Genomic DNA, 25,978 nt, shown 5'->3' on the forward strand with positions numbered 1-25,978 from the left:
TCTGTCTGATTAGCTCCTTAACCAGACTCAAATGATCACATTGTTTATTAATTCTAAATGTCCATGGTAACTATGGACAAACATGGGCTTTTTTGACTTGAAGGTAACACACAGGAAGCTTGGAGTAACTTTAGTTTGGTATATGACTGTTATTTTTTTCTTACTTTTTTCAGGAGTCTTACTTTTCAGATTGTATTTGCAGTAAGCTTGGTCTGATAACCGCACACAGCCCCTCAGAGGTTCTGTACAATGGAGTGCAAGCACCGAAAATCGTCAATAATCTGAACAAAACCCTGCTAACTCTTGTCTGACCTAGCCTGGCTAGCCTGCCAGCCAAAATAACAACTCAACAAAAACTCTGAAGTTGCTGCCTGGAAGGTCTTCTGAAAGAAACTTACTATTACCAAATTTAAAAAAATTCTCCACCTTGAAAATTGTTCCGATGCTCACTTCAAGTCCCTTCCTGTGGCAGCTCATGTACTATTCTGACTGATCCAACTGTCTCTCAGCAACTAAAGTCTGTTTCACATTCTGGAAACACAGCTGTGAACGAAAAGGGAAAAAGACGACACCTTCTAATACAGCAGTGTCGTGCACTGCTTTGAAGAATGATGTAGTACTGAGGTGCATATAACACATACACAAATAGAAGACAAGGCAGTGTGGTTGTAGAGTTGAAGAGTTTTAAGCTTTTTTTGAGAAGTCAGACCTGGATCTAGTGATACCAGTTCTGGAGTTGTGAAACAGGGAATTCTTTTCAACCTAGATTCAAGTTATTGATTTCATCTATGTTAATAAATGTATTGAATGTTTATATTCTGAAGACTTTTCACTGCAGTTTTGATGGCAGACCAAGACGATTCAATGATGATATACCATAAGTGAGTAATAAAGACAGCATTAAGGTATGACTAGGGTGGCAAAATTCTGGGAATTTTCAAAGTTGGAAACTTTCCATGGGAATTTATGGGAATAAATAGGAATAAACCAGGAATTTACTAAATTGAAGGTTGGCTCTTAATAGGGAACTTAAATATAGTTGGGGAAAATATATTTTAGTATAATCCTGACTAAAACAACCAGATTTCATGCAGTTGAATATCTATGCTATTCCTCAACAATATGCACACAGCACACTGCTTACTGCAGGGCTATTGAGACCACGTCCCATACATGCATTTTTTATTTGCATGTTGAATGGGACTTTGTTGGAGGGAGAGGGGCTATTTTCATTTAACATTTTGAATGGGACTTTGTTGGGATGGCATTTTTGTTCATTTTTGAATGGGTTGGGTCGGAGGGATGAGTAATATTTAACTCAACATTCATGTTTTTGTTCTTCTATGAAAGAATTGATTGTTCAATAAATATTTAACACTTCATAAAATTCTAATTAGAAATAAATCTGTTTTAATTGTATTATTTTGGATGGATGTCTGCTTATAACAAAACAAATATTTATGCTTGGATATGATACCTTTCCATTAAATTACCAGTTAATTCCCATAAATTCCCCTAATTTCCAATTTGGAATATTTCCCAAATTCCCCAGCTTAACTTTTCGAAAATGTTCCACCCCTTTGCAACCCTAGATATACCATAAGTGAGTAATAAAGACAGCATTAAGGTATGACACAAATCTAAACCAGCATATATAAAGAATATATTTCACAACATTACTTTAGTCTCATCCAATAGATTCAGTGGATCATTTCATGTCACTATGTCCCAGGTTTCAGGTCAGTCAAATAAGATGGGTTTCAAATGTGAGTTTCTAAAGCAATAACTCATTAAAAGAGAATAATTTACTTTCATTTATGACTCCTCAACAAGAAAATAACATTATGGATATCAGGGGTGGGGCACAATACCAAAACAGCAATCTATTGTTGACATGTCTCGTGTGATAGAATTAGTGTATCATTGGCACCAAATATAAATATAAGAACTATTATAGCACTCTTAACAGTTTTTTAATCCAAAAGACTCACTGCAGCACTGCCTCGTGACTCCTTACAATGGTCATAATGACATCACCTCTGCACTTATATAGTTTAAGAACATTTTCAGTAACAAATAAGCGGGTTGACAGAAACACATATACACATTACACTAATATGTCTTGCCTTGCTTTAATACTCTGCATTCCATCATAGTATTAAATTGTGTTTATTTTTAGTAGGACTTTATGCTTTAAAGAGTTACGTAAATAAAATTCCCCATTATCATTACTGTTCATTTATAACCTGAATCCCTTTTTCTCTTTAGAATTATATTATACATTTTTACCTAAATATCAATAATTAGATCGAATGTAAACCAATAACCAGGGATGTAGCAAGTCAGTCACAGATGCTGACGAGCATCTTCATTAGGGCAGAAGCTATCAATTATCTAAGTTATTGAGTTCTACAATTAAGATTATTCCATCAATTCATCAGATGAAAAACATGTTTGCTCTATGCGATAGTGAATGTAAAAAAGAAAAAATATAAAAGAAAATGTAAGAGAAATTAAAACCGCAAGCAGATATGAGCGGGCCCTCGTACAAGCACTGCCTGATGTGCGCCACCGCCTTATGTGCGCCACCGCCTGATGTGCGCAACCGCCTGATGTGCGCCACCGCCTGATGTGCACCACCGCCTGATGTGCACCACCGCCTGATGTGCACCACCGCCTGATGTGCACCACCGCCTGATGTGCACCACTGCCTGATGTGCAGCAGGTGTTGCTCTACTGCACTTTATGAGGCCTAGGCTGAAACTGTGAGCATACTTGTGCAGTTATCAGCATAGTGCACATTGCAGTACTGCCTGTCACCAGTAGGTGGTGCTGCGACTTTAATTATGTTCTGAAGGATTGTTCATCACAGATCATTATAGAAAGTGTTGTGATCAAAAGCATGTTCAGAGGGTAAATACCCATTGTGTCCATTAGGTGACACTATTCCTATGACCAATATGTGTATATATACACATATAGGGAGGTATACCACGACGCCTGAGGACTTTTTTGTAGGTCTTGGGATGGTAGATATGCAAAAAAAGATGTCATGCATGTAGCTGAAAGTAGCATGAGGGGCCAACCTTTTAAGTCATTAGGGGGCACTATGGAGCAGGTATTGGCACGAAAGCAATTAATTTATAAATTTTACGCCACTGCGCGTCAGTGCTCGGGCCTTCATAAATATTTTTATAATACTACAGTACAGTGCCACATGCATAACTGTATCAAAATGATCAATCGAAAAATAACAGCTGAAGCAAAACTGTATTTCACACTGTCATGGTTAAAACCTTAAGTTAGACTCTAAAGTTAGTGTTTAGTTTGCTGGGAGTTTTAAAGGCCACAGACTCTTTTAAGATTAACCCTACATACTCTTACCCCTTTACGAGTAATATTAAGTCTTTACCAAGTAAGAGTCTTTAACGGTTCTAGCTAGGCAAAGTTACAATTCCATGTCATGATACGGTCCATTTTGCCAGAACAGGGAAGCACTACATTTGAGGAGACAAAGCTTGCAAAAAAAACAACTGTTTTTTCCAATGTTTGAGTGGTTCACGATTTAGCTGCCATTCATAGTTTCAACCACAGTGTCCCATTCATCATCATCAAGCTCTCACAACACTGCACAACACACATTTGGAACCAGCATTCTGAGCCAGAGCTGAATCACAAATCCCAAACATGCTGATCTAATCTATACACCTCATACACACTACAGTAAGCCACCAGCAGTGACTCAAAGTTTAACATTTGAAAAACATGATATTTATTATGTTGTCTGAAGTTAGTTGTAACATTACTATACTGTCATCCAGCTTGCAGGTGGTACTGTGTGATGTGACCAGGGGATGTTTACAGTGTGTAGCCTATTCTTAATACTGCTGTCCATAAACTACAGTCACTATTTGGTATGATCTTTATCTTAAATTAACCCTTTGAGATGACACTGTCATCTGTTTTGGGGAACTCTGATATGGAATTAGAAGAATGTTTAAATCATTTTCCAGGACAGCACAGGACATTTTGTTTTTCTCTTATTTTTCATGATTTTTCCATGACTAGAATACTGGTCCACTGTTTTCCCAGGATGTGTGGGAACCCTGTTATCCTGATACTCCTAACGTACAGTATATTCGCAGTTTGAAGCACACTTGGTTGTAGAGCATAAATTAATGACACCCACCAAGCACTGCATAGTAGTTGCTTAGCATGTTTCCCTCCTTCTTAACACCCCTTCGGCCTATGGCTGCTTGTGAAAGACCCTTAGATTAGTCATCCAAACAGGACAAGTGTGAGTAAAATAGTAAATTCAGTCCATGTGCAAGATCAGAAAAATACCCTGCAGTCTTACTAGGTAGACATGTTCTTTATCCTGGAATGCGTACAGAAGCTCAGGGATCCAGGGACTGCTGTTCAGAGCCAGGATCCTCCGCTCCTCCTCATGAAAAACCACCTGAGAGGATTGGAAAAGGATTGCTATCAGCATATAAACATTAAATGAATGAAACACATTTTTACTGTTTGTTGTGTTTCAGCCAAATAAAGTCGCCGTCTAAAACACAAAGAAGTTTCCACCTCTACAGCTTTAATGTAAGTGAAATCTAAACTGTAAGTATTCCTATCATATACTGCATGATTACTTCATGCTCATTCAAACCAATAAGACTCCATGCCCTTTATTTCTTGCTGCAGTTGATGTTGCAAATTTAAGAAGTGGAATTACGCAAATCAGTCACAGGTGGCATGAGCAAAATATTTAATGTTTGTACAAGTTGTTCATTGTGTTGCTCACTTTAGATCCTTTCCTGCCATGGCTCATGTACTATTCTGACTCAGATTTCTTAAATAGTCACATGCCAGAGTTCACAGCTGTGAAATCATGTACCAAGATTTTGTGTTGATGTACTCAACCACCCAGTACCCTCTAGTGGGTCTTTTTAAGACTACAACTGTGGAACACGTAGTATCATACGCAGTACAGCGCAGTACATTGTATCATGGGTACTGTGCAGAAAAGAACAACATATTTGGGTTGTACAAATTTGTACATTGGACTTTGTGAGTCCTAGAGATGCAGTTCTTCACATTCAATTTCAATTAATCTTATTTTTTTATTAATATTGATTAACCCTCCTGTTATGTTGCGGGTCAAATTGACCCTTTTAAAAGTCTATTTTAGGAAATATATGCCTTCCAAACCAGCTAAATACAGCATAAAAATCTGGGCGGCATGTGACAGTAGTTATCCTCATTGAACCATGATCTGTGAGAATTAAAGAACACCAATGGACTAAATCTTGATTTAAATGGTTAGTAATAGAGTTAAAAATTAGATTCCAAAAAATGTGCATTGGGATTTTTTGGGAGGTTGACACTTTTGGATAATTGAATATGCCCCGGGTCAAATTGACCCAGGAACATTATTGCTGTTCCAGAGAAACGAACATAGCAGGAGGGTTAAGTAATGAAAATTTTGTAGTTTGTATTTTAGTGTTGATGTAATTTTCAAATTGAAAAAAAACACAGTCGTTAATGAAAACCTGATTTTGATCAAACTTGGCTTTAGCCGTTGATGCTGGGTGATATCAATGCTTTGACAAGCCTTCTTGACCACAGGTATCTAACAAATCTTAGAAAGAAAAACACGGGAATCACTAAGAATATAAGAACATTAATATCTCTAAGTGTCCCAGTAAGACATGGCAGTGTGACAGTGAGCAAGCACACACAACAGCTGTAACAGAACAACTGAATTAAATCCAGTCTTTCACTATAGTGTCACGCTCTCCCTAACTTAACTAATATAATAGAAATCTTTATGAACTAATACTGTTATAGAAAATGCTAAATATAAATAAATGGGATAATAAATATTGTTTGACTGTTTAGGAATATTTTCCATACTAAAAAAAATGCATAACTTACATTTTCTTGTGTGCGTAAGACTATCTTGTCCATAACTTTCAGAGCACAAACATCCCCGGTTGCCTTCTCCCGGACCACTTTTACTTCAGCAAAGTGACCACGACCCACCACTGCACGTACTTCAAAGTCCTGAGGCCGAGGCTGCAGGGACTGCAGCTCTGAGACCACATCAGAAACTGTTTAATAAGATACATACAATAACAGATGTTTGTTAAATCCACATGAAAGGGACTTTAAAAATGTACACACAGTCAATGCACATGATCAAATAATAACTGATATTAACAATAACATGCTTATATTTTTTTTATGGTCCATTTGCTTAGTTTTGGATAAGCCCTAAGCAGACACACATCCATTCATTTATTCCATCTGTTTTCCTGCAAGTTGATTTCAGTTGTTTTTTCAAAATCAACTTATTTTTCTAGTTATCACAGGGTAACAACGCTGGTTTACTTGTCATGAGAAAATCAAGTTTTTGAAATTGAGATCATGAGACAGGTAAATCTTTATCATGGGAAAACCAACTTTGTTTTACCATGATAATATTAAAAAGAAAAAGTTTATATTTCGAAAAAACAATGAAATTAACTGGTTATTACATGGAAATCAGCATTGCCACCTTAAGATAACAATAAACTAATAAAGATCTCTCTGACAAACCAGTAATGATCCTTCCGCAGGTTCACCTACGGAAACCTTGTTACGACTTTTACTTCCTCTAGATAGTCAAGTTTGATCGTCTTCTCGGCACTCCGCCAGGGCCGTGACTGACTCCGGCGGGGCCGATCCGAAGACCTCATTAAACCATCCAATCGGTAGTAGCGGCGGGGGGTGTGTACAAAGGGTAGTGACTTAATCAACGCAAGCTTATGACCCACGCTTACTGGGAATTCCTCGTTCATGGGAAATAATTGCAATCCCCAATCCCTATCACCAGATAGGGTTTGGGGATTGGGATATCACCAGAAATAAGTTGTCACCAAGAGAAAACCAAGTGAGTCAAATGTCTTGATGCATGTCTGCTTATTGTTTCTGCTTATTATGGGATCTGTAATCTGCAAATACAACAGCTGAAATAAGTGAAAAGGTAGATCTTAACTAAATACATCAACCTATAAAGTGCACACTGTCTGAACTAATTTGACTAGTAAAATGATGATTGGTCCCTCAAGGTAATCAACAAGAAGCATATACCTCCTCCTCATGTTTTAAATACATGCTTACACTTATCAACAAAGTTTGCCACATGATGTATCCTCATCAGCTCTGGGGAGCAGCACTCTTGGTAAAGTAAAAGCAGGGCCTCCAAAAACTCTTCCCGACCTAAAGTGCATCCTCCCTGCTGCCCACTCAAGCCCACTCGGCCCTGAGGACAAAACAGACACAGTACAAGGAAGTTGATGAGAATCTGAGTTGGAAAGAACAAATCGATTGGGTTAGCAGGAAAACTAATAAATCTCTTGGTAATAGAAGGATTAGTCAGCTCGTTACCACAAACTGTTTTCTTACTCTTTATTACAGCCTAATTTATCCATATCTTTCATATTGTAATATAGTTTGGGCTCGTACTTTTCCTACAACTCTCCATAAAACGTTTTTTCAGGATGGCAACTCGATAAAAGCCACACGTCTCATCTGCTCCATTGTTTCAGAAACTCCAGCTTCTTTATATCTATAACATCAATATCTTTCAAATATGTGTTTTTTTGTATAAAATACAACTTGAAGGGAATATCCCTAATCACTCTTATTTCAAATCAAATTCTCAGGTCCACTCTTACTCAACTCGTCAAACTTTATTTCTTCATCCTCCTACATGTTTTACCTGTAGATGTCAATTCTCAATTCAGGGGCAGCAAATTCTGGAATATTTATTCCAATGTAGCAAAAAACTTTTTAACTTTCAAATGTTATAAAGGATGCTTGAAAAAACGTTTAACCACTGTTACTTAATTATACTCATCATGCTCAACCTCATATTCATAAACAGATGTCCATACACATCATATTCATATTTTGTACTTTTGTATTCAGTTGATGTAATAACTGTATTTATATTAACTGTTAATTTTGTATATTCTTATATGTTATTTGTAGTATCAACTATTGTCTTTATGTGTCAATTTAGTATTTTTTAATTAATTTTTGATTTCATAACACTATTTTGGTTGAGGCTTCAAATAAGCTCTCTGAGTTTTCTGCCTCTTCCTGCACAGTATATTATTTATCTTTGCTCCTTTTTGTGTGTATTTTTTTTAATAGTGCAAATAAATAAACATAAACAAGTCAGATACTTGCAGTAAGTACTTTTGATAGCAATGCAAAGAGTTTGGGAAAGCTTACATGGAAAGTTTAGGAGATGAAGGTTATCCACATTACTTTACCTGAAACACCTGATTAAGTCGCGAGCTGCGAATGGTGATGGGGTCCGAGGAGGAAGACAGCGACTTCAGGCTTCCCTGACTCGCGTATTTAAACTTCAACATGGTGTCCTAACGACAGGTAACCTAAGGAATTGAAGAAAAGTTAAGAAGTTTGTTCTCATGGCGCTGAATAATCTACCTTAGACTGTACAATGAGGTTACAGAACAAGTATCAGACAATGTCAACAAGACGTCCATGTAGCATGCTAAACTGACGTTGGCTAGCGTTCACTTACTTAACAGACAAAACACGGTAACGTAACCTACGTGAGTGTTCGTGAGTGTAATGTGCGTTACGGTGTGAGTGTACGGCATTATAATACTCACCAAACTGCCATGCAGGTATTAAAAGTTTATTTTTGTTATATTAACGGAGACATTGACGTGCTAAGGAGCAGCACACTGTTTTCTTCCTATCAACGATGTTTCCGGTCTTCTTTCAAATTTTGCGCGTTCAGCTCCCCCCTCGAGCGCGTTCTGAATGAAGGTGGCGTTTCATTGGATCACTGGAATTTTGTGGGCGGGACTAGTTGATATTTCAACCAATGACTGATGTCAGCTCTGTCCCTTGTTCCACGCAGGAAGGAGACTGCAGCTGTCATATGAAAGAGTTGTATTCTCCAAAAGAGCTACGATTGAAAGGGGATAATTCATTTGAATTTTACTATCACAGCACCAAAATTCAAATGAAAAAGCAAATTTGAAAATTAAATTGCATTAACAGAAATGCTTTTTAATTTTCTAAATAAGTGCACATTATTTGACTCATAAATAATAATAATATTCAATAATCCTATTTGCATTTTAATTGTCATCTTCAAAAATGCTAATTATGTTACACAATTAAAATGAAAAAGAAAATGACATTTGCTTTTTAATTTAAAAAAAATGCCCCTCCTAAATTATTAGACTTATGAGTTTATAAAAAATATTATTTCACCTTTTCATTTGATAGAATCTTTTGTTCAGCTGAGCTAAAGGACTCCTAAGATTGTTACTTCCCCCTTTAACTTAAACTTCATAAACCACAAAAGGGGAACAACAGACGATATCAAGCATCCCAACATCAGGTTATTGCAGTTCATCATATATAATCAATTCTTCACAATTTATAAGGGTCATTTGAAGAATCCTCTTATGTTATCTTCTGATATATGATAACTTGTAGCTTTATGTCATCGTGTTATTTTAAAAAAAAATAATCAATGTTACTTCTTTTCAAACAATTCCTTTTTATAAAGGATCTCTTTTTTTATGATGGACAACTCTGTGAAATAGGCCTGTGAGTAAGTTGACATTTTGTGCTGATATGAATTTGTGCATGGCTGTGTAATGCACAAAGAGACACTGACACAGCGTTTGTTAAACTATAAATACTGTTGGGGAGGGTCATTCTTTTTTATTAAATCATTTTTAGAATCAGCCCCCATCCCCAGCATTACTGTCCCTAAACTCATTTTATGTCTTAATTTGGTCCAGCTATCCTTAAAAAGACAATCATACCAAAACTAATATACATATAGAACTGATTAAAGTGTATCCCTAGCATTCTATGATGCATAAATTTAAATAAAAATAACTTTGCAATCATTTCCAGATGACCAAAATTCAGGGCCAAAACCTTTATTCCCAGCAGATTTAAATGTTACATTATTGTCAGTTCTGTACCAGTTTGCAGAAGTTGCATGTCAGTTATTCTAGACTACAAAGGTGTGCAGTAGAGAGACTGGGGACTTGCTTGCTGCCTTCCGCGTGCCCCAGTTGGTGTAGGAGGTGCTGGAGTTGTGGTGTTTATGGTTGGGGTTGAGTTTGGGATTTGGGGTTGGGAGCAGGGTTAGGATTGGGGTTAGGTTTGGGTTTAGGGTTCGGGTTAGGATTGGGGTTGGGAGTGGGAGCGGGAGCTGGAGCGGGATTGGGAGGTGTAGGGGAAGGGGCAATATAGCATCCTCTCTTGTGCCACTGCATGTCCCGCACACGTCGGACGGACTGGATCTGAGGTGCAGTGGCTCCCCAGTCGTTCCAGTGCTTGTAGTCTCCATGTTCAAACACATACTGGCGCCCTCTGTAGCCTGGGTATGAGTATCCAACCCACCTTTAGAGGGAAGTGAAAGAGTTGTGCATAACTTTTCTCGGGCAGGGAAAACATTTCACAATAATTATTTTTAAAATGATATCTAAGTTTGCATCTTACGTTCCATTGATAGCCTTCGCACTGGCCACACGGTCCTGGAAACCATAAGCCAACAGACTGGGGACATCATCATCAACAATCTCCATCTTTCTACCTTCAAAGGTTGCGTTCTCAAACAGGTGCAGCTTATGGTCTGCACTATCCTGGAAGACAAAAAAAAATCAAAAACAGGTTTCAGCATTTTTGTCCAGACATTATATCTGCTTACATCACACTGATAATACGAACCACTTTCAGAGGCCTGAAAGAGCACAGGCTGAAGCTATTCTGCCAGTTTGTCCAGGAGCTCCAGCAAGGATACTCTCCTTTCTCTAGCACAAACTGCTCTCCTGCATATCCTGGACGCTCATACCCAACCCATCTGCAATATGAAGAAAAAGTGTTTCATAAGCAGTTCAAATCACAAGTTAATCCTTCCAAAATATACAGGAGAATTGGAAGACTCACGGTCCTGACTCCACAATGATTGAGCCAATTTTCTGTGTCTTCTCCCAGGCATCCTTACATTCACCAGAGCACTCTGCCTTCCTTCCACGAAAGTTCTCAAACTCAAAAATTGTCAACTGCAAGTAAGACAGAGAGTTGGTCAATTTTTGATCCCAATTCATGGATTTATGTTAAACTCAGCACACACATTAATTTGTGCTCTGAATGTCTTAATTTACCAGCAAAGCCCTTGTTCACCTTATATGTAGCTCCAGCTCCTCCTTGGCCCTTCTCTGCAGGCAGCTGGTCCGGGGTTCCCTGTTGTTCTGTCATTTTCCCTCTACAAAGCACAGCAATAACATTTGAATGATAATAGTGGATATTTAACGTATACTTTTACAATTAGGTTGTCCATGGAAGCACGTATGGATTTCTAAAAAAAACACATTAAAATATGATCAAAGGTAGGACAAACATTACCATTTTAGAAGTTTGGTAGTAATTTTGTTGTTCACAAATCTGAGTATGCAAGTCATTCCACACTTTTACTTGTGTATATCACTCTGTATTAGTGTAGATCAGAACATTGATAGTTTGCATACAAAACACTACTTAAGATGAAAGCTTTGGGGTTGAGATAGAAGAGGGGACAGAGAGCATTAGGAGTAGAAGAAAAAGGTTTGTTCAAGGAAGGGAGGATCTTCATTTCTATTACCTGGATGGCTTGTGCTTCACTGCACCAGGTACAAGCCACGCTCTCCGTCTTTTCTCTCTCTTTTCTGTCTGTCTCAGTGTGAGGGTGTGTGTGGGTGTGGAGGCCTGGCGAGCGATCGGTGGAGGCCAGCGGGGGTATTTATGGTTTATTTCTGGCCACAGCAGCAAAAAGCCTGTTGATGCAGCAAGTCTGTCGCACCCATTGTGTCCATCACACTGCTTCTCAATAGGCTTGCCCCTCTGTCCCTGGCACACTGGCAAACGATGCCCGGCTCTGCCCATGCTGCCATCCTGACCATGATCCTATAGTGGGCACACACACGCACTGACTGCCTGCCAAGAGAATGAACAGAGATCAGACTCACTCAGCACTATTGGCCCCACCCAGCTAACTTACTCTCCAGTTCCTGTCTTCCACCTGTTTCTTTACCTTACGTCTTTGTCAGCATCCAACACAGCTGCATTCAACACAGCAGCTTGAGTGAGGCTACTTTATAGTTACATATCCAAGTAGTCTCATTCGTCCAACTTAGAGGCTTCTTTGTGGACGTGCATGTTTTCAATCAAAAATACACACTTGATTGCATTTCATAGAAAAAAAGTTTAATAAAATTCCCTCAATTTCCTCTTGTCATACAGTATATTGATCATAAATGATTACAGCATTATTGATATGGCATTCTTTACCGTAAAAAAGTCACATAAAAGAGTCTAGAGCAGATTAAAACATTTTGCTTGGTGAAACATTCTTCAAAACACACTTCCTGCATGTGTTACAGCATGCCCAAAAGTGTCCTCCCACCTCACTGTTGATGCTCTGCTACTGGGTGTTTTTATAAACCAGGAAGTGCATCTTGAAGTTTTGCAGAGACAGATATTAAAGGTTTAAGAGGAGAAATTCCCTTGATTCTGTTACAACAGTTAGGCACTTGATTCTATTGTTTAGACGTACTGTATGGACGGTCATATACTATACATTTCTTAAAGTGCTTCGAGGTTTACTTGGGATGTTCGGTGATTAGAAAGATAATGTTATAACATTTTGTACAATTACAAGTACACAAAGGTGCAATGCATTATTCATATTCAGTGAAATATGTACATGTTATTTTATGTGTGATGTTAGTATTGCTGAAGGCCTAGTGTCATTAGTCCCTGTCTGTATATGATGGATTTGTACATTCATACAATACCACAATCCATTGCTCTGCTCTAATTACATTGGTATTTTACCCCTCCATTGAGCATTTGTACAACAGAAGATACAAAAATTGAACTTGGCATTAAAAACATCACAGTCTTGGCACAATTATCTCATCAACAAGATAGAAAAGTTCTTGATGGCCTCTTCAGCAAAAGTCTGATTTTTCCCTCCTGTGTATCTCAGTAAAGGTCCAAAATAAGGCACTCAGAGTGCAAAATGGAGCAATCATGGCAGTGTCTCTGTCAGCAGCAGTCCAGACAGTGTCTCCTAAAGGGAACAAAAACAGAAAAAATCAGAAAGAAGTTTCCCAAACAGTCACAACAGGAGGCAATGACTTTGCAGAATACTTTATATTGTGCATGTATCACTTCAAATGTTGGGTTGGTTATTGTAAGTACTCTACACCACCACCAGTATATTCAATTCAGGGACAGAACAAAATGCCTCACACTGTAACATAGACATGTTCTTTTTATTAAACTAAACATGAAGAGAAGAGCAAATATAGCAACAGGCAGGGAAGTAGAGGAGCAGTAGCAATGATGATGTCTGTAGCGACTTGATCTTTACTTTACCATTATGAGAGGACGCGTTTCAGATATGTTGCCCCCTTTCTGTTTTTATCTTTGCTGTCAGGTTAGTCACAGTCTGCATACAATGTGTTTCTGACAGCACTCGGGAAAGTTTAAACCAATCTCTTTCCATCATCTTAATGTATTCAGCTTTCATGCATTAGGACTTGCAAGCAAATTATTTTTTTAAGATACTTCCTTCACTTCGACAGCAGTGACTCAGGAGGCCATGAGCCAAATGTCAAAACTTGTAATCTCATTGCTTAGGTCTTATAAAGTTCTTATATCACAATGAATTTGAGGGTTATGAAGGTCACAAAGCACTTTTTATTATTTATACCAATTTATTAATTCTGTTTTTAAAATAAAATGACACCAAAAACAAAGATATGTTAATAAATCAAATAGTGTGACATGTTGCAAAAAATTGTTTGATAAATAATGTTATTACAAAATCATCGCTCTCCTTTTCAAGAGAAATAACACCAGTTTTTTGGCATATATATATTTTTATGTAGTAAAGAATCTTTGTATGTATATGTTTCAATATCACCCTCTTTCATATCAGTCACCTGTCACTGGCTATGCCTCCCCTTCATGCTGACTCACACGCTTCTTAGACTTGAGTTCCTTCAGCCAGGCAGGAGAGGCGACGACCCTGAACAACACACAGGACCACAGTTCAGAGAAGTGCCATGTTTAAAATGCATTTCAAATTTTTAATAATGGTCTGATGTGCTCTGCCATGTTCCTTTCTTACCCTTTGTCCACGCCGCCTAAGGGTGGCAGCACTCGAGCAGCCCCCGCAAGTTGAGAGGCAGTGCGAGGAGAGCGGGACAGCAGTGAGGGAGATGGTGCTGCCTCTTCCTCTTTTTGGATTTCCATCTCTTGTCTTCCCTTATCTTTCTCTGTTTCTTCTCCTCCCCCAGTTCCTCCTCCTCCCGTTCTCCTTTTTAGCTGAGCCTTTGGGGAAAGTGAAGTACACTTTGATTAATTCAAATGCTATCAATTTGTAGCATGATCATAATGTATTATGATAAAGTTCCCCTTGTACTCATATAGAACTTACTAATAGGGCTGAAGGGCTTAAACCAGGGAACATGGGCACTCTCTGAGTGGCGGGAGAAGAAGTGCTGACTTTCTTGATTTGGGCTGCTCCTCCTCTGAGTCTGGATCCTTTCGCTTTGTCTCCTTTTCATCTAAAAAAGAAAATAAAGTTTATTAGATTAGTCGGAACATGCATTCAAAAATGAGGAGAAGTGTTTGGTACCTGCTTAAGAAATGTAATAAAAAGAGCTCCATCACATTATGCTTTAATTACCTGTGCAGTCACGGGTCCTCCAGTCTGGGCTTTCTGCTGTGGATAAACCTGCACGGAACACTCGTGACGGACGTGATCGAATTCTCCTCTTGCTCAGGTCAGCCTTCGATCTCTGCAGGCGGGAGTCGAGGAGAGGAACGGAGCTCTGTGCACAGATACACACAGATTAAATTAAATACTGTATTATTCCTAGCAAAGTATAACCTTCAAATGAAATCAACTGAGCACAGGATTGGGCAGAACATGACCCCCTACCTCAGGGAATGGAGCTGGCTCTTCTTCTTGGTGAACATTAGTGGTATCAGTGTCTTCAGGGGCGACTTCAGGCTCTTCTTCTTCTTCTTCTTCTTCTTCTTCTTCATGAATGAGCTGTGGACTTCAGAGAAAGAGACGTTATGTTAAAACAAGTGTGAAGATAGACTGAAATAGTAAGACAAACAGGGTTTGTTTAGATGCTTTTTAATCAGGGTATGAGTAAATGTAACCCAGTTTCAAAAAGCCTCATTCTTGTGTGTTGTGCTTTATTAACCACAAGGGGGCGCAAGGAGCTCAAGACAAAAATACTCAATATGTAGAACTCAATATCATGTTTCAAGCTACAGCTGCTCAAGTTGACACATTATAGATTTTAGTCCGATCCTAATCTGTTAAAAAGTAATTATGTTTTTTCTTCTTCTGGTATTTACATTGGGTTATCAGTGACATTGATCATTCTGAAGTACAAGTGCTAATCTCACATCTTCAGGCTACTTACTTTCACACTTGTCAGTTAGCTATAGGACTTCTTTTTGCAGGTGTGCTCATTTGAATCACACACTGTAAAACCACACCTTCAGAACAGAAATACACAAGGAATGACAGTTGAAACCTGTGCCATCCTGCCTGTGGATTTAGGTTGGGTGAAGAAAGATAATCATCCATAGGGGAAAGGAAAGTCTGTAGTTCACATTGTGTGGAGTTTGTTTGGTGTTAAAGTGCCAACTCTCTCTAACCTGTAAGTTTCAGACGGCTGCTCACAGGCCTCATCCTGCTGGATGGGTTCATGGTCAATCAAAGCATCAGTGTCTTTGTCCTCATCTGCTGTGCCATAACTGTTAACCTGTGCCTGAGACAGAAAAGACACACAATTAAATTGGGAAATGGGCAGGAAGTAGCAACACTGTATTTGACAGACAAGATTAGACAAACTCTTGATTGTTGGATGAACTGATTATTGCATAACTCTACTATGCAACTCTGCCTATCTTTCTTTTGGATCCAATGCGTTATCATACCAAATCAAATGGAGTAAAATGCATTTTGTTCTGAAAATCTGCACATTAGAATTTCACTTTTTGGAGCTGAATCAGGGTGAGAGGTGAACCGTGTGCTGAGCCAAGATCACTAACTACAAAGGGCGAGAGGACTGAGACCAGCCGAGCATGCATCTTTTAATGAGCCGGTCACAGAGGCTGGGCTGTCCTCAATAAACACCTATGAGCATGAGTATGCACGCACTCACACTAACACAGTAGCATACACACCTATGTGCCTACACACATCAGACACACTGATGATGTCACGCCCACTTGCTGGAATGCATTTGTGCACACACACAAATCACACACACACACACACACACTCACACACACACACACACACACACACACACACACACACACACACACACACGTCTCAACAAAAGCAGCCACAGCGCACTTCCTCACACATTCCTTTTAGCTCACTTCGAGTTTCGTCAAGGAGCACATCCCAATGTTGTGATGTCTGATAGTCACCTGGATACAAACAACACTTGTGTAAACACCACTGCTCTCCATATTATTTCAAGCACATCCGATCTCCTTCGTTTGTTCATAAATCAATCACGGCTCTCAGAGCAGTTTCGTTGTCAACAGTCTGTTATCTGGCTGCAATCAAAACATGAATGAAAACATACCGTGGTGATTTTCCTACAACCTCAGACCACTGTGTTTAGCTGCTGAGAGAAAACAGAGTCTGACAGAGACACAGTCTACATGTGGTGCATTTCCACAAACATGCATTTATCCTCAATCTGTCCATCCTTAATTACAGTAGAAGCCACTGCACTTAACTAGGTTTATGATGTAGTTAGCTTACATAACTCTTAGTGAACCATGTGACTGTAAAATCTTCATGTGATTTCCAAAAGCAAAGTAAGTTGATTTTCTAAAAACTTCCTCTTTGGCATCAGTTCAATGACACAAAGGGCAAGTGCACCTCTGGGTAATCCTCAGGTTTTAAAGTATCATCTACTTTTCACAAGTTTTAAAAAGAACTTTTGAAAGCTTCACTTGTAATATCCTGTAGTAACAATATTCTATTTTTAACTCATCACAGAACACCTTTAACCACTTGAAAAGCCTGTTTGTCACTGCATTAAGTTAACACGTAACTGAAGTCTTTATGCCACATAGCACACAGAGTGTATACAGGTCACATGATCACTTTAAGTACATGAATCATCTCTTTTTCGGGGCTCAACTATCTCCTAGCCTTGTGAGCTAAATGTTCATTATTATCACTAGCTTGTCTCAGATACAGTCTGTAGTCATTCAGTGCAGGACAGCAAGAACACTGGGGAGTTCATCTGCATCTTCTCTGCTCGTTTCTTAAGGCGATAAAGTGTCACAGTACCATAACAGTCAAATGAAGGATATAAAATCACAACAATGTGCTAAGAGATGCTTAAATCTCCACAAGCTGAGGGGAACAATGCAGCTCTTTTCCATCACACTTCTTCTTGTGTTGTTATTTTGTTTTTGCAACTTTAAGGGGGGAGTCAGAGCTATGTGAACACTACAAGAGTAAATAGAGGAACATTCCTACTCTGTGAGTAATAAAATGCATGACTGCAGATTTTAAAAAAGAAACACATCAATACTACACCTCTAAACTGCTGTATACCTGTGTGTGTGTCACTATGTCGGAATGGTGCATGCTCTGCAGTCAAGACAGAGTCAGCTTTATTATAGTTTTACCTCCATCCTGTATTTTTATTGGTCAATGGAATGTGTAAGAGGGCTTGTTTACCATATGGTGGACGAGGATAACATCTCATAATGCCAGAGACGTGAAGAATATTTAAAAAAAACATCCCCTCTATTACAGTTTTTTACGATTGCATAAACACTAAATCCAAAGTATTGCACAATTATCAAAACCTTACCCTCAAGGAGCACAACATCGGCACCAGATCTGCACCACTAAGCACAATGTCAGCCTCACAGTTTTTACAAAACAATACACACAGTGATTTGTAACACACTGAACATACTTGTATACATTAGACACAGAAGTAATCATGCTGTCACTTCCTTCAATTCCAAAGCACTGAGGCTGTTTTAGAAACGGCCTGCTACATACTACCCACTAATGTAGTAGGCAGTAGGTACTGCCTACATACTGCGTTGAATTTAATACGTTAGTATGACTGTTCTGTTGATCTGTGTTGCAGTATGCTGGGTCAGACGTCACTGGATTTCCGTTTTCGGAAAGCAGAAGTAAACAACGGCCAAGCTGATAGATAAACTGGCTTCTTTAGCATCACTTATGATTTTTAACAAGTTGAGAACTGGTTTATATGGAATTTAATAAATTTCACAGCGCTTAAAAACTCATCCCCCCGTCAAAAAAGAAGAAAAAGAAAAGGCGGAACAAGTGCTGTGCATTATGAGAAACAGTACGCGAGGCAGACTGGTCTGGTAAGTAGCCTTGAGTGTTAAGAAAGGCGCTTTAAATAAAATGTATTATTATTATTATATTTATTATTATTATTATTATAGTATTATTATTATTATTATAATTATAAGTTTTGGCATACTGCAGATTTCGCTCTTGTTACATACTACATACTACATACTGAATATTGGCCAAATCCGCGCGTACTGCTAGTACAGTAGGCGGTTTTCGAAATCAGCCAGTGGCTGTCAAGTTACCACACCTATGAGCCGATTGGTTAAACACAGCCATCAGGTGAGCAAACACATGATTGCCTTAATTGTAGACACACCAATCAGGTTTAAGCACTATAAAAAAAAGCAGCAGGTGAGTTCCCTGTCTTCAACTGGATCCAGTATTGTATGTTTGTCAGATATTTGCTGAGCTTACAGTGTTATGCACGTGTACTAGCATGAAAACTGGGACATGTTTTGTTGTTATTCTCCATGTTGACATGTTGACTGATTTGGGTATATAGAGAGAAATAAATTACATTTTATCAGTCTGCAGCTTGGTCTTTGTGTAGTTTTTGGTGAATTTATGTATATTTGCACTTTCTCTGTGTACTTCACTAACAGTACTCTTATCACTGAGAAATAGAATTGCTAAAAGTGTTTTAGGTTAGCAGCAGCAGGTTGTACTGGTTCAAACAGACTGAAGTCATATGAAATGTGTGCGTTTAATATGGTAACAAAATATGGTTCTGATAAATTAGTGTATAGTTTTTACAAGAGTGTTCATTTTGCAAAGGATCTAAGGTGTTCTTCTACTTGTGTGTGTGTTTGGTAAACTGTGTGTAGTGTTTAGACAAACTGGGCCTGTTTTCAAAATCGTGTTTAAGCAATCGAAAAAAAAACTGTAAAGGAAGTGATTGGATCATCAAATTGAAGTGGAAATAGCTGCAGGTTGCTTTCCTATGTGGGTAAGTTAACATATACCTAATCAAACACACACTCTCATTCAAGCAGCAGCAGTGAATCAAATTCAGAAAGCAAGACAGACTGAAGGATGTGCATGTCTCACAAACTGCCTCCTGTTGTGCATTCTGCACCAACAGATATATCTCAAAATATGATACTGTACGTGGATGTGTGGGCTGCACAGTCATGGGGTTTTTGTGGTATATTTCCTGCGCAACAAAGACGGACACAGATACAGAGGGCAGAAGCTGACACAGCCATACTTGAATCATCCTTATCTAACAGTGTCACACTTGTTAGTCCTCAGCTTTATCACTGACACACACAGAAACATGCATGTGCACTGATAAAACATTACATTTGGAAAACTGATCAGATACTGCATCCTTCCCGAAACAAACTGCCTGCTGCTCTCTCTTTTTACATTTGCATGGTAATCTGTTGATGGGTGTGGAAATATTGGATTCGTGAGAGTTGTATTTGGAAACATGGAGCCTTCTTTGGGAACTGTACAGAGCAGCTAAACTCTGAGGTTCTTATTTGTAAACCTGGAGCACAAAAGCGGCTGAATTCATTGAAATGAGCTGGCTAATGTTGACACTGATTGTGTCTTTGAGCAAATCTGCTAAATTTCACCTGATTATGACAAGATAAAAAAAACTTCAGGGTTCAAGACATCTGCTGGGTTACTTTATGGGTTGTACAGAGCAGGTGTCAGTGGCCCTCCTCTGCAGAGTCTCCCGACTTCTGACGGAGAAGCGACGCAGGGATCTCCTGCTACGTCTGGCGAAGCTACGAAGCGGTGACACGGCTCTCTGAAACCGTCCTTCTCCTTCTCCTTCTCCTTGATCTCTACCTCCTTCCTCCTCCGTCTCATCTTTATCCTCCTCTTCATCCTCCTTCTTTATCTCTAGCAGCGCCCCACACCAGCTCCAGAGCTCCTTGCAAGGAATGTCGCATGCTGCCCACCCAGCCCGCCATATGAAGCTGGGCAGCTGACAGTTTCCCTCAAGTACTGCATAGTTTAAAAAAAAATTAAGCTCAACAGCTGGTTGTCCAGGCGCTGAGGTCACCATGGGAACTGTCACCGCAGAAACGGAGGCCTTTGAGATGATGGGACTCGTTTGGATGAGTCAGTAAGCTGGGACCGTGATCTAGCTTTCAGTTGTCATGTTCAACAAATCGGAGGCAAACAAAGCAACTAAATGTTTCTGACATCATCCAAAATGACAAAGAGTCCATGTGTTATGTCTCCATATTTTTATGCCACACAAACTTCCAGGAACAGTGAATTATTTGCTGTGGGTAAAGAGGTAAATAGTCTGAGAGGGCATGTGTTTGCACTGTGACAACACGATTCCACTGCAGCATTCAGGGTGATGGATGTCACGTCCTAAACAGAAGCAGTCCATAAAAAGACTCCCATCATCACGTGTTTGTCCATTTTAAGACATAGAAAGAAGTCTTTCAAAGTAACTTCAACTTAAAATAAAGAAGCGCACAATAGGTTTCGTCCTGCCCACAAAAGTTTAACAATTACCTCTTTTCTTCTGTTGAGACTTGTTCACCTACGTCCCAGAAAAAAAGAATGACAAAGCAGCATGGGAAATATCGGTCACTCCAAATATCCAAAGAAGTTATGTAAAGCAATGTAGATCCCCTCCTTATCTCCTCTGGACCTGATTGATGTCAGAAGACGTCAAACAAAGCAGATCCCTGTGCTCAGATGTGGAAATCCCAGCAGAGGAAGGTGCGGCAGGCTATGATGAGGCGCTCCCCTGTATGTAATGCAGGTAACTGAATAAAGCAGTATTCGAAAGAGGAGAGAGAGGGAACGGCAGAACACAGGAAGACCTGAGAGTTGAGATAGAAGTTTGAGCAACAAGGAACTCTAGACAATGCATGAAACTATCTTGTCTGTGGGTTATGCCCATCCTCTTTTGTCTGTAAGTGTGGCAGCAAGTATGTGAGGAAGGGGGAGTTGACAGGCCCTCTTAGAGCGGGGTGGAGAGACTGAGCAGAGAGACAGAGACAGAGAAAGAGGGGAACCATGTATGGACATTCTGACACGCTGCCCTGTGACCAGATCCAAATGAGGACATGATGACCACATAGCATCTCGTCACACTAGGAGACCCAATCCATCCGCCTGTCTGTCTATCTGTCTCCCTGCTTGTCTATTTATCTGTCTTTCTGTCTGTCTTTGAGTCAGCAGTCTGACTGAGCGTGCACGGTTGGCTGCACAGCTCATGTTTACCCAGTAAACACTTTCCTCATTCTGCACTGACAGAAAGAAAAAGGCTTTCCTCTGACACACAATAGAACCTTTTTCTGCAAATGTTCCCAAGCAGCACATTGGGATTATTTTATCAATGAACCTGTCCTGATCAGCGTTGTTAAGGCCCTGTAATGGCAGTGTTAGGGGCTCTATGAGCAGTAAAGGTGTTTTGGTTTCTGTGGTGCAAAAACAAGGACATGAGTCTTAAGAGCAGTAGCACCACCCTGTGGTAAAAAACAGGATTGTCCTTACCGAACATCACTAACAACGCTCCAAAGCAGCTAAATAGTTTTGTACACCACACCTTACAGAAGCTCACTGGATTTATGGCCGTGATTATTGCTTAAGGATGCACACAACAAAAATACCATATTAGAGATGCACGCATACACTCGCACAGTTTGGGAAGCCAGTGTTTGGTGTTTTCATGAACTCTGCAGAAATGTTGCGTGTTGAAACAGGTGGTAAACTGATCTGTCCTGACTGGTGCAGCCATGTCAGCTGTTCATTTACTCTAAAGTTAAGTCTTATCAGCTGCTCTGTTTACCTTTTACTGTTTACGTTTGATGTCTTCTCTCCTTTTAAAGAGAAGTAGATTTTCCATGTTTATATGTTGCAACGTGTAACCTACATATAGTCTAGTCTAATTCTACTTTTGGATTGTAATTCTAAATTGAGGTTTACCCTGCTCAACAAAATTCAAAAACAACATAAGTAGATTTTTACATCTGCAAACAGATTAGAAATAATTCAACCAGGCAGTACAGTGATGACGTCTTTCCATGGGTCTGCACATAGACTTGGCCTGCTGGACATGCAGCTGTACTTAAACTTAATGGGCCTTAAAACGTACATTTACTGAAGCAGAAAATTTACTTTTTGTTAGAGCAACCCAAAAGACTAGGGTTTTATCATACAAAAGCAGCAATAATAAATTTGTATGAGTTGTCTTCTTTGTAAGGTAAAAGTGAGACTATATAAGGTTTTGGGCTTCATTATGAACTGCAGACCTCGCATGTTTTTCCAAACTGAAACTAAACCTACAATGGGGCATGACCTAGTACTAAAAGTATTATTAATAATAATAATAACAACAACAACAACAACAACAACAACAATAATAATAATAATAATAATAATAATAATAATAATAACAGTAACAATAACAATAATAATAATAATAATAATAATAATAATAACACATTTCATTTATACAGCACCTTTTAAAAACATGTTGATAAAGTGCTTTACAGAGTGCAAGACACAAAAGCACATGACAAAGGTAAGGAGAGCTAAAATGAATTAAGTAAAAACAATAATAAAAACCATGCAGAATTTAAAAAGTTAGTGATGACTTAAGAAGTAAAAGCACATTTAAAAAAGTGTGTTTTTAAAAGAGATTTATCTCTCCTCCAGCAGGTCATTCCAGAGTGACGGGGCCCCGATTGCAAAGGCCCGGTCCCCTCTGGTTTTTTAACTTTGCCCTTGGAAGTTCAAAGAGGGACCTCCGGAGGATCTCAGGCAGCAGTTGGGGGACATATATTTTAAAGCATTCACTTAGGTACTCAGGGGCCAGTCCATGTACTGCTTTAAAAGTGAGTGTTAAAAAAAGAGGATAAAAAGGAGTTTCATTTTCAGAAACAGAAAAAAGTGTACTCCTCCAATGAAAACAGCTTGAGATTTTACAGAAATACACAGATGTGAAATTATGATAGGCAACATGGAGAGATCCAATGTTACAGTAAGCAGTGTATTTGAATACCATGAAACAGTTCCTGGAAATTAAGCAACTTCTAATCAATGAAAGTGAAGTCAGGCAGACCTGTATTGTCATCTGGGGATTTAAAGGAAAAGTTTTTGTCTTTGTGAGCTGCTCAGTTCTCTCAGTTTATTAAACTATGAAGCAACACAAAGCCACAGCTAGTGAATAGAAAGCCTATCCCAAAGAATCAAAGTAGGCAGACAATAGCTAGCAGGGCTATGTCTAAATAAGATGTCTACTAGGCAGACTGGATCTGTTAATACACTTTTCTGGTCCTCAACGGGAATTTTGCCTTAGGCAATAGTGCAAGAGCACAGCTCAGTGAAACTTGATGTACCGTAAATACACAGCAAACTGGCAAACACATCAAACAAACATAAACATAAAGAGTATGAAATACACGTCAAAGATATTCTTAAAGGAGCCACACTAGCGTTTTTCTGTTTCTGGTGTTTATGCCAACCCAGGCTAGGCCAGCCGCTGTCCTCAGTTTACAGGCTCCAGGGATATAAACAATATACAGTATATCAAGTGTTACCCATAGTGATGAGAATGGCTAGCCTCCTCCCAGTACATGCTCTGTGATTGACTGAAAAACTACTAGCGATCAATGTTATAAGTAGCATTCATTTCCAGAGAGACTCACCCACAGCTGCTGAAGATAAGGAATCCAAGATGACCAAGAGACATATCCATTATTCCTTCATACACCCCTGCCATGTTGATGTATTTAAACTTGCTGCTGCTCTGACTGACTGACTGTCGCATTCCTCTGGAGTCACAGCATAAAAGTCTAAATTGAAAGTAGCTACAACAAATTATGGGCGGATGCAGAGGTAGTCTTAGCCTCACTTCCTGCTATGTCTCACTGTTTAACCACACAGAGACAGACAGAAAGACAGACACCAAGAGACATCGGGGTTTGAGGAACATTTAGTTCAATGTTTCTGAAAGAATTAGAAATACAGGATCTACATGGAAGCACAGGACACTAAACTTTATATGTTTGTGCCTCCCCGACATGAGATTGTAATTTGAGTACAAAAATTGATAACCATGCGTAATCATTAGTTTGTCTCTTTAACATCAAACCCCTGATCCATCTTTTATCTTCCTCTAACACTCCAACATAACAGGTGAGCTCTAGCTGTGAGAAAAACAAGGAACATAATACTACTGACACACGTCACACAAGTAGACTTATAGACCAGGCTAGTTTCATTACTCAGTGTCACACCTTCACGCATACATACACACATACACACACACACGCACACACGCACACACACACACACACACGCGCGATCTCTCTTAACCCATGACTGAATCAGGCTGAAGCAAGTATAACAAGATGTTTCCCAATGCTAAAGGAATGGTGATGTGTTAGTGCAGGTGAGGTGTGTGTGTGTGTGTGTGTGTGTGTGTGTGCTGCCAGGCTGATGTGATTCATTGGTGTTTAAAAAAAACACACACATTTACATGTACACTCCTGTCTCTGTTCTTAACCTCACCCTCTCTGTAGAACATGAAAATCAATCAAACAATCAAACAAAGAAGCATTTACCTCCTGCTCATCTGCTTCTTCGCCCTCCTTTGTCTCCTCCGCCCTTGTCTCCTCCGTCCTCCTCTCCATCACTGTGTCCTCTCTTACATACTTATGGAGATGAGCTGCACCCAGTCAGACATCGGATCCTCTTCTTCCCCAGGACTCTTGGGGGCTAGCATGAGCTCTGGGCTGTGTGGTCTTTCCACCTGCTCTGGCGTTTTATTTTCCCAGCGGTTGACCTCCACTGGCACGGACTCTTCCACTTCCTGTTTCTTCACAGATCATCTTCAAATCGTTTTCTGGTGATTGGACTGGAGCCTGATTTAGCCTCGCGAGCCCCATCTCTTTTGTTTGACAGAAAAGTCGTCGAAATCCACATCGATCAGAGATTGTTTGACAGAGAAATCATCGTAAACCCACTTCGATGGGTTCTGACTTGTGCGGCACATTGTCCGAGACTGACCCTGCTCTGCTCATCCTTTCCCTTTCTCTCTCTTCCCTCCAGTCTTAGTCTTTCTTTAAGGTCTTGTGCTCGCTTTCTTTCCAACTCCTTCGTCACCTTTCTCTTCAGTTCCTCCCTTCTTTCCTCCTCTCTCTGTCTTTCCAATTCTATGTTGCTTCATTGTCTCTCCATCCGCTTCTATCTTCTCGCTGCTCTTTTAACAGTTTCTGTCTCTCTTGGCTCTTCTCACTCCGCTTACCTTCCTAATCATTTCTCTCTCCCTCTCCTCTCTTCCCTCTTCTCTTCCCAACTGTCTGTCCTTTTCAACCACTCTTTTTCCCACTCATCCTCTCTTTGCTCTACTATATCTTATTTCCTCCTTTTATGTGGGCCTTACTGTTCATCCATCAGTCTCTCCTCTCTACGCATCGGCCTGTGTCTTTCTCTTTCTTGATTCAGTCTCTCCATCTTCCTTCTTCTCTCTGCCTCTGTCTTTCTCGTTTCTTC

The 25,978-nt window shown here is 39.5% G+C and overlaps 3 protein-coding genes across 14 annotated transcripts in view; all 3 read right to left on the minus strand.

Moving 5' to 3' along the window:
* cita (citron rho-interacting serine/threonine kinase a) overlaps positions 1 to 8,815 on the minus strand; it is a 44,972-nt gene extending 36,157 nt beyond the window's left edge. For 10 of the 12 annotated variants that reach the window (XM_034680070.1, XM_034680028.1, XM_034679999.1 and 7 more), the window contains exons 1-5: positions 8,685 to 8,815; positions 8,319 to 8,441; positions 7,159 to 7,300; positions 5,932 to 6,107; positions 4,358 to 4,459 (exon numbers count right to left, since the gene is read on the minus strand). In XM_034680070.1, coding sequence (XP_034535961.1) covers positions 4,358 to 4,459; positions 5,932 to 6,107; positions 7,159 to 7,300; positions 8,319 to 8,420 — 522 coding nt within the window. In that variant the 5' untranslated portion in view covers positions 8,421 to 8,441; positions 8,685 to 8,815. The remainder of the gene's footprint in view (positions 1 to 4,357; positions 4,460 to 5,931; positions 6,108 to 7,158; positions 7,301 to 8,318; positions 8,442 to 8,684) is intronic. The other 2 variants (XM_034680053.1, XM_034680046.1) reach the window with 2 other exon arrangements.
* Positions 8,816 to 9,947: 1,132 nt separating this feature from the next.
* Positions 9,948 to 11,332, minus strand: crybb3 (crystallin, beta B3). Its single transcript, XM_034697994.1, has 5 exons — positions 11,233 to 11,332; positions 10,996 to 11,111; positions 10,777 to 10,909; positions 10,549 to 10,691; positions 9,948 to 10,449 (listed from the first exon to the last, which is right to left on the minus strand). Exons 1-5 carry the CDS (start codon positions 11,305 to 11,307, stop codon positions 10,149 to 10,151), a joined length of 768 nt encoding a protein of 255 aa, XP_034553885.1. The 5' UTR covers positions 11,308 to 11,332; the 3' UTR covers positions 9,948 to 10,148.
* A 937-nt stretch (positions 11,333 to 12,269) lies between these two features.
* LOC117817630 (uncharacterized protein KIAA1671-like) lies at positions 12,270 to 25,116 on the minus strand. The gene is given in 12 exon segments (XM_034690387.1): positions 12,270 to 13,159; positions 14,037 to 14,122; positions 14,225 to 14,427; positions 14,534 to 14,610; positions 14,613 to 14,663; positions 14,786 to 14,930; positions 15,041 to 15,161; positions 15,778 to 15,890; positions 20,148 to 20,343; positions 20,345 to 20,450; positions 24,576 to 24,630; positions 25,048 to 25,116. Coding segments are annotated over 11 exon segments (1,212 nt in total). The 3' UTR covers positions 12,270 to 13,159; positions 14,037 to 14,046.
* Between the last annotated feature and the right edge of the window lie 862 nt (positions 25,117 to 25,978).

Source organism: Notolabrus celidotus, chromosome 1 (assembly GCF_009762535.1).
Source record: "Notolabrus celidotus isolate fNotCel1 chromosome 1, fNotCel1.pri, whole genome shotgun sequence".
In the NCBI taxonomy this organism is placed as follows: Eukaryota; Metazoa; Chordata; class Actinopteri; order Labriformes; family Labridae; genus Notolabrus; species Notolabrus celidotus.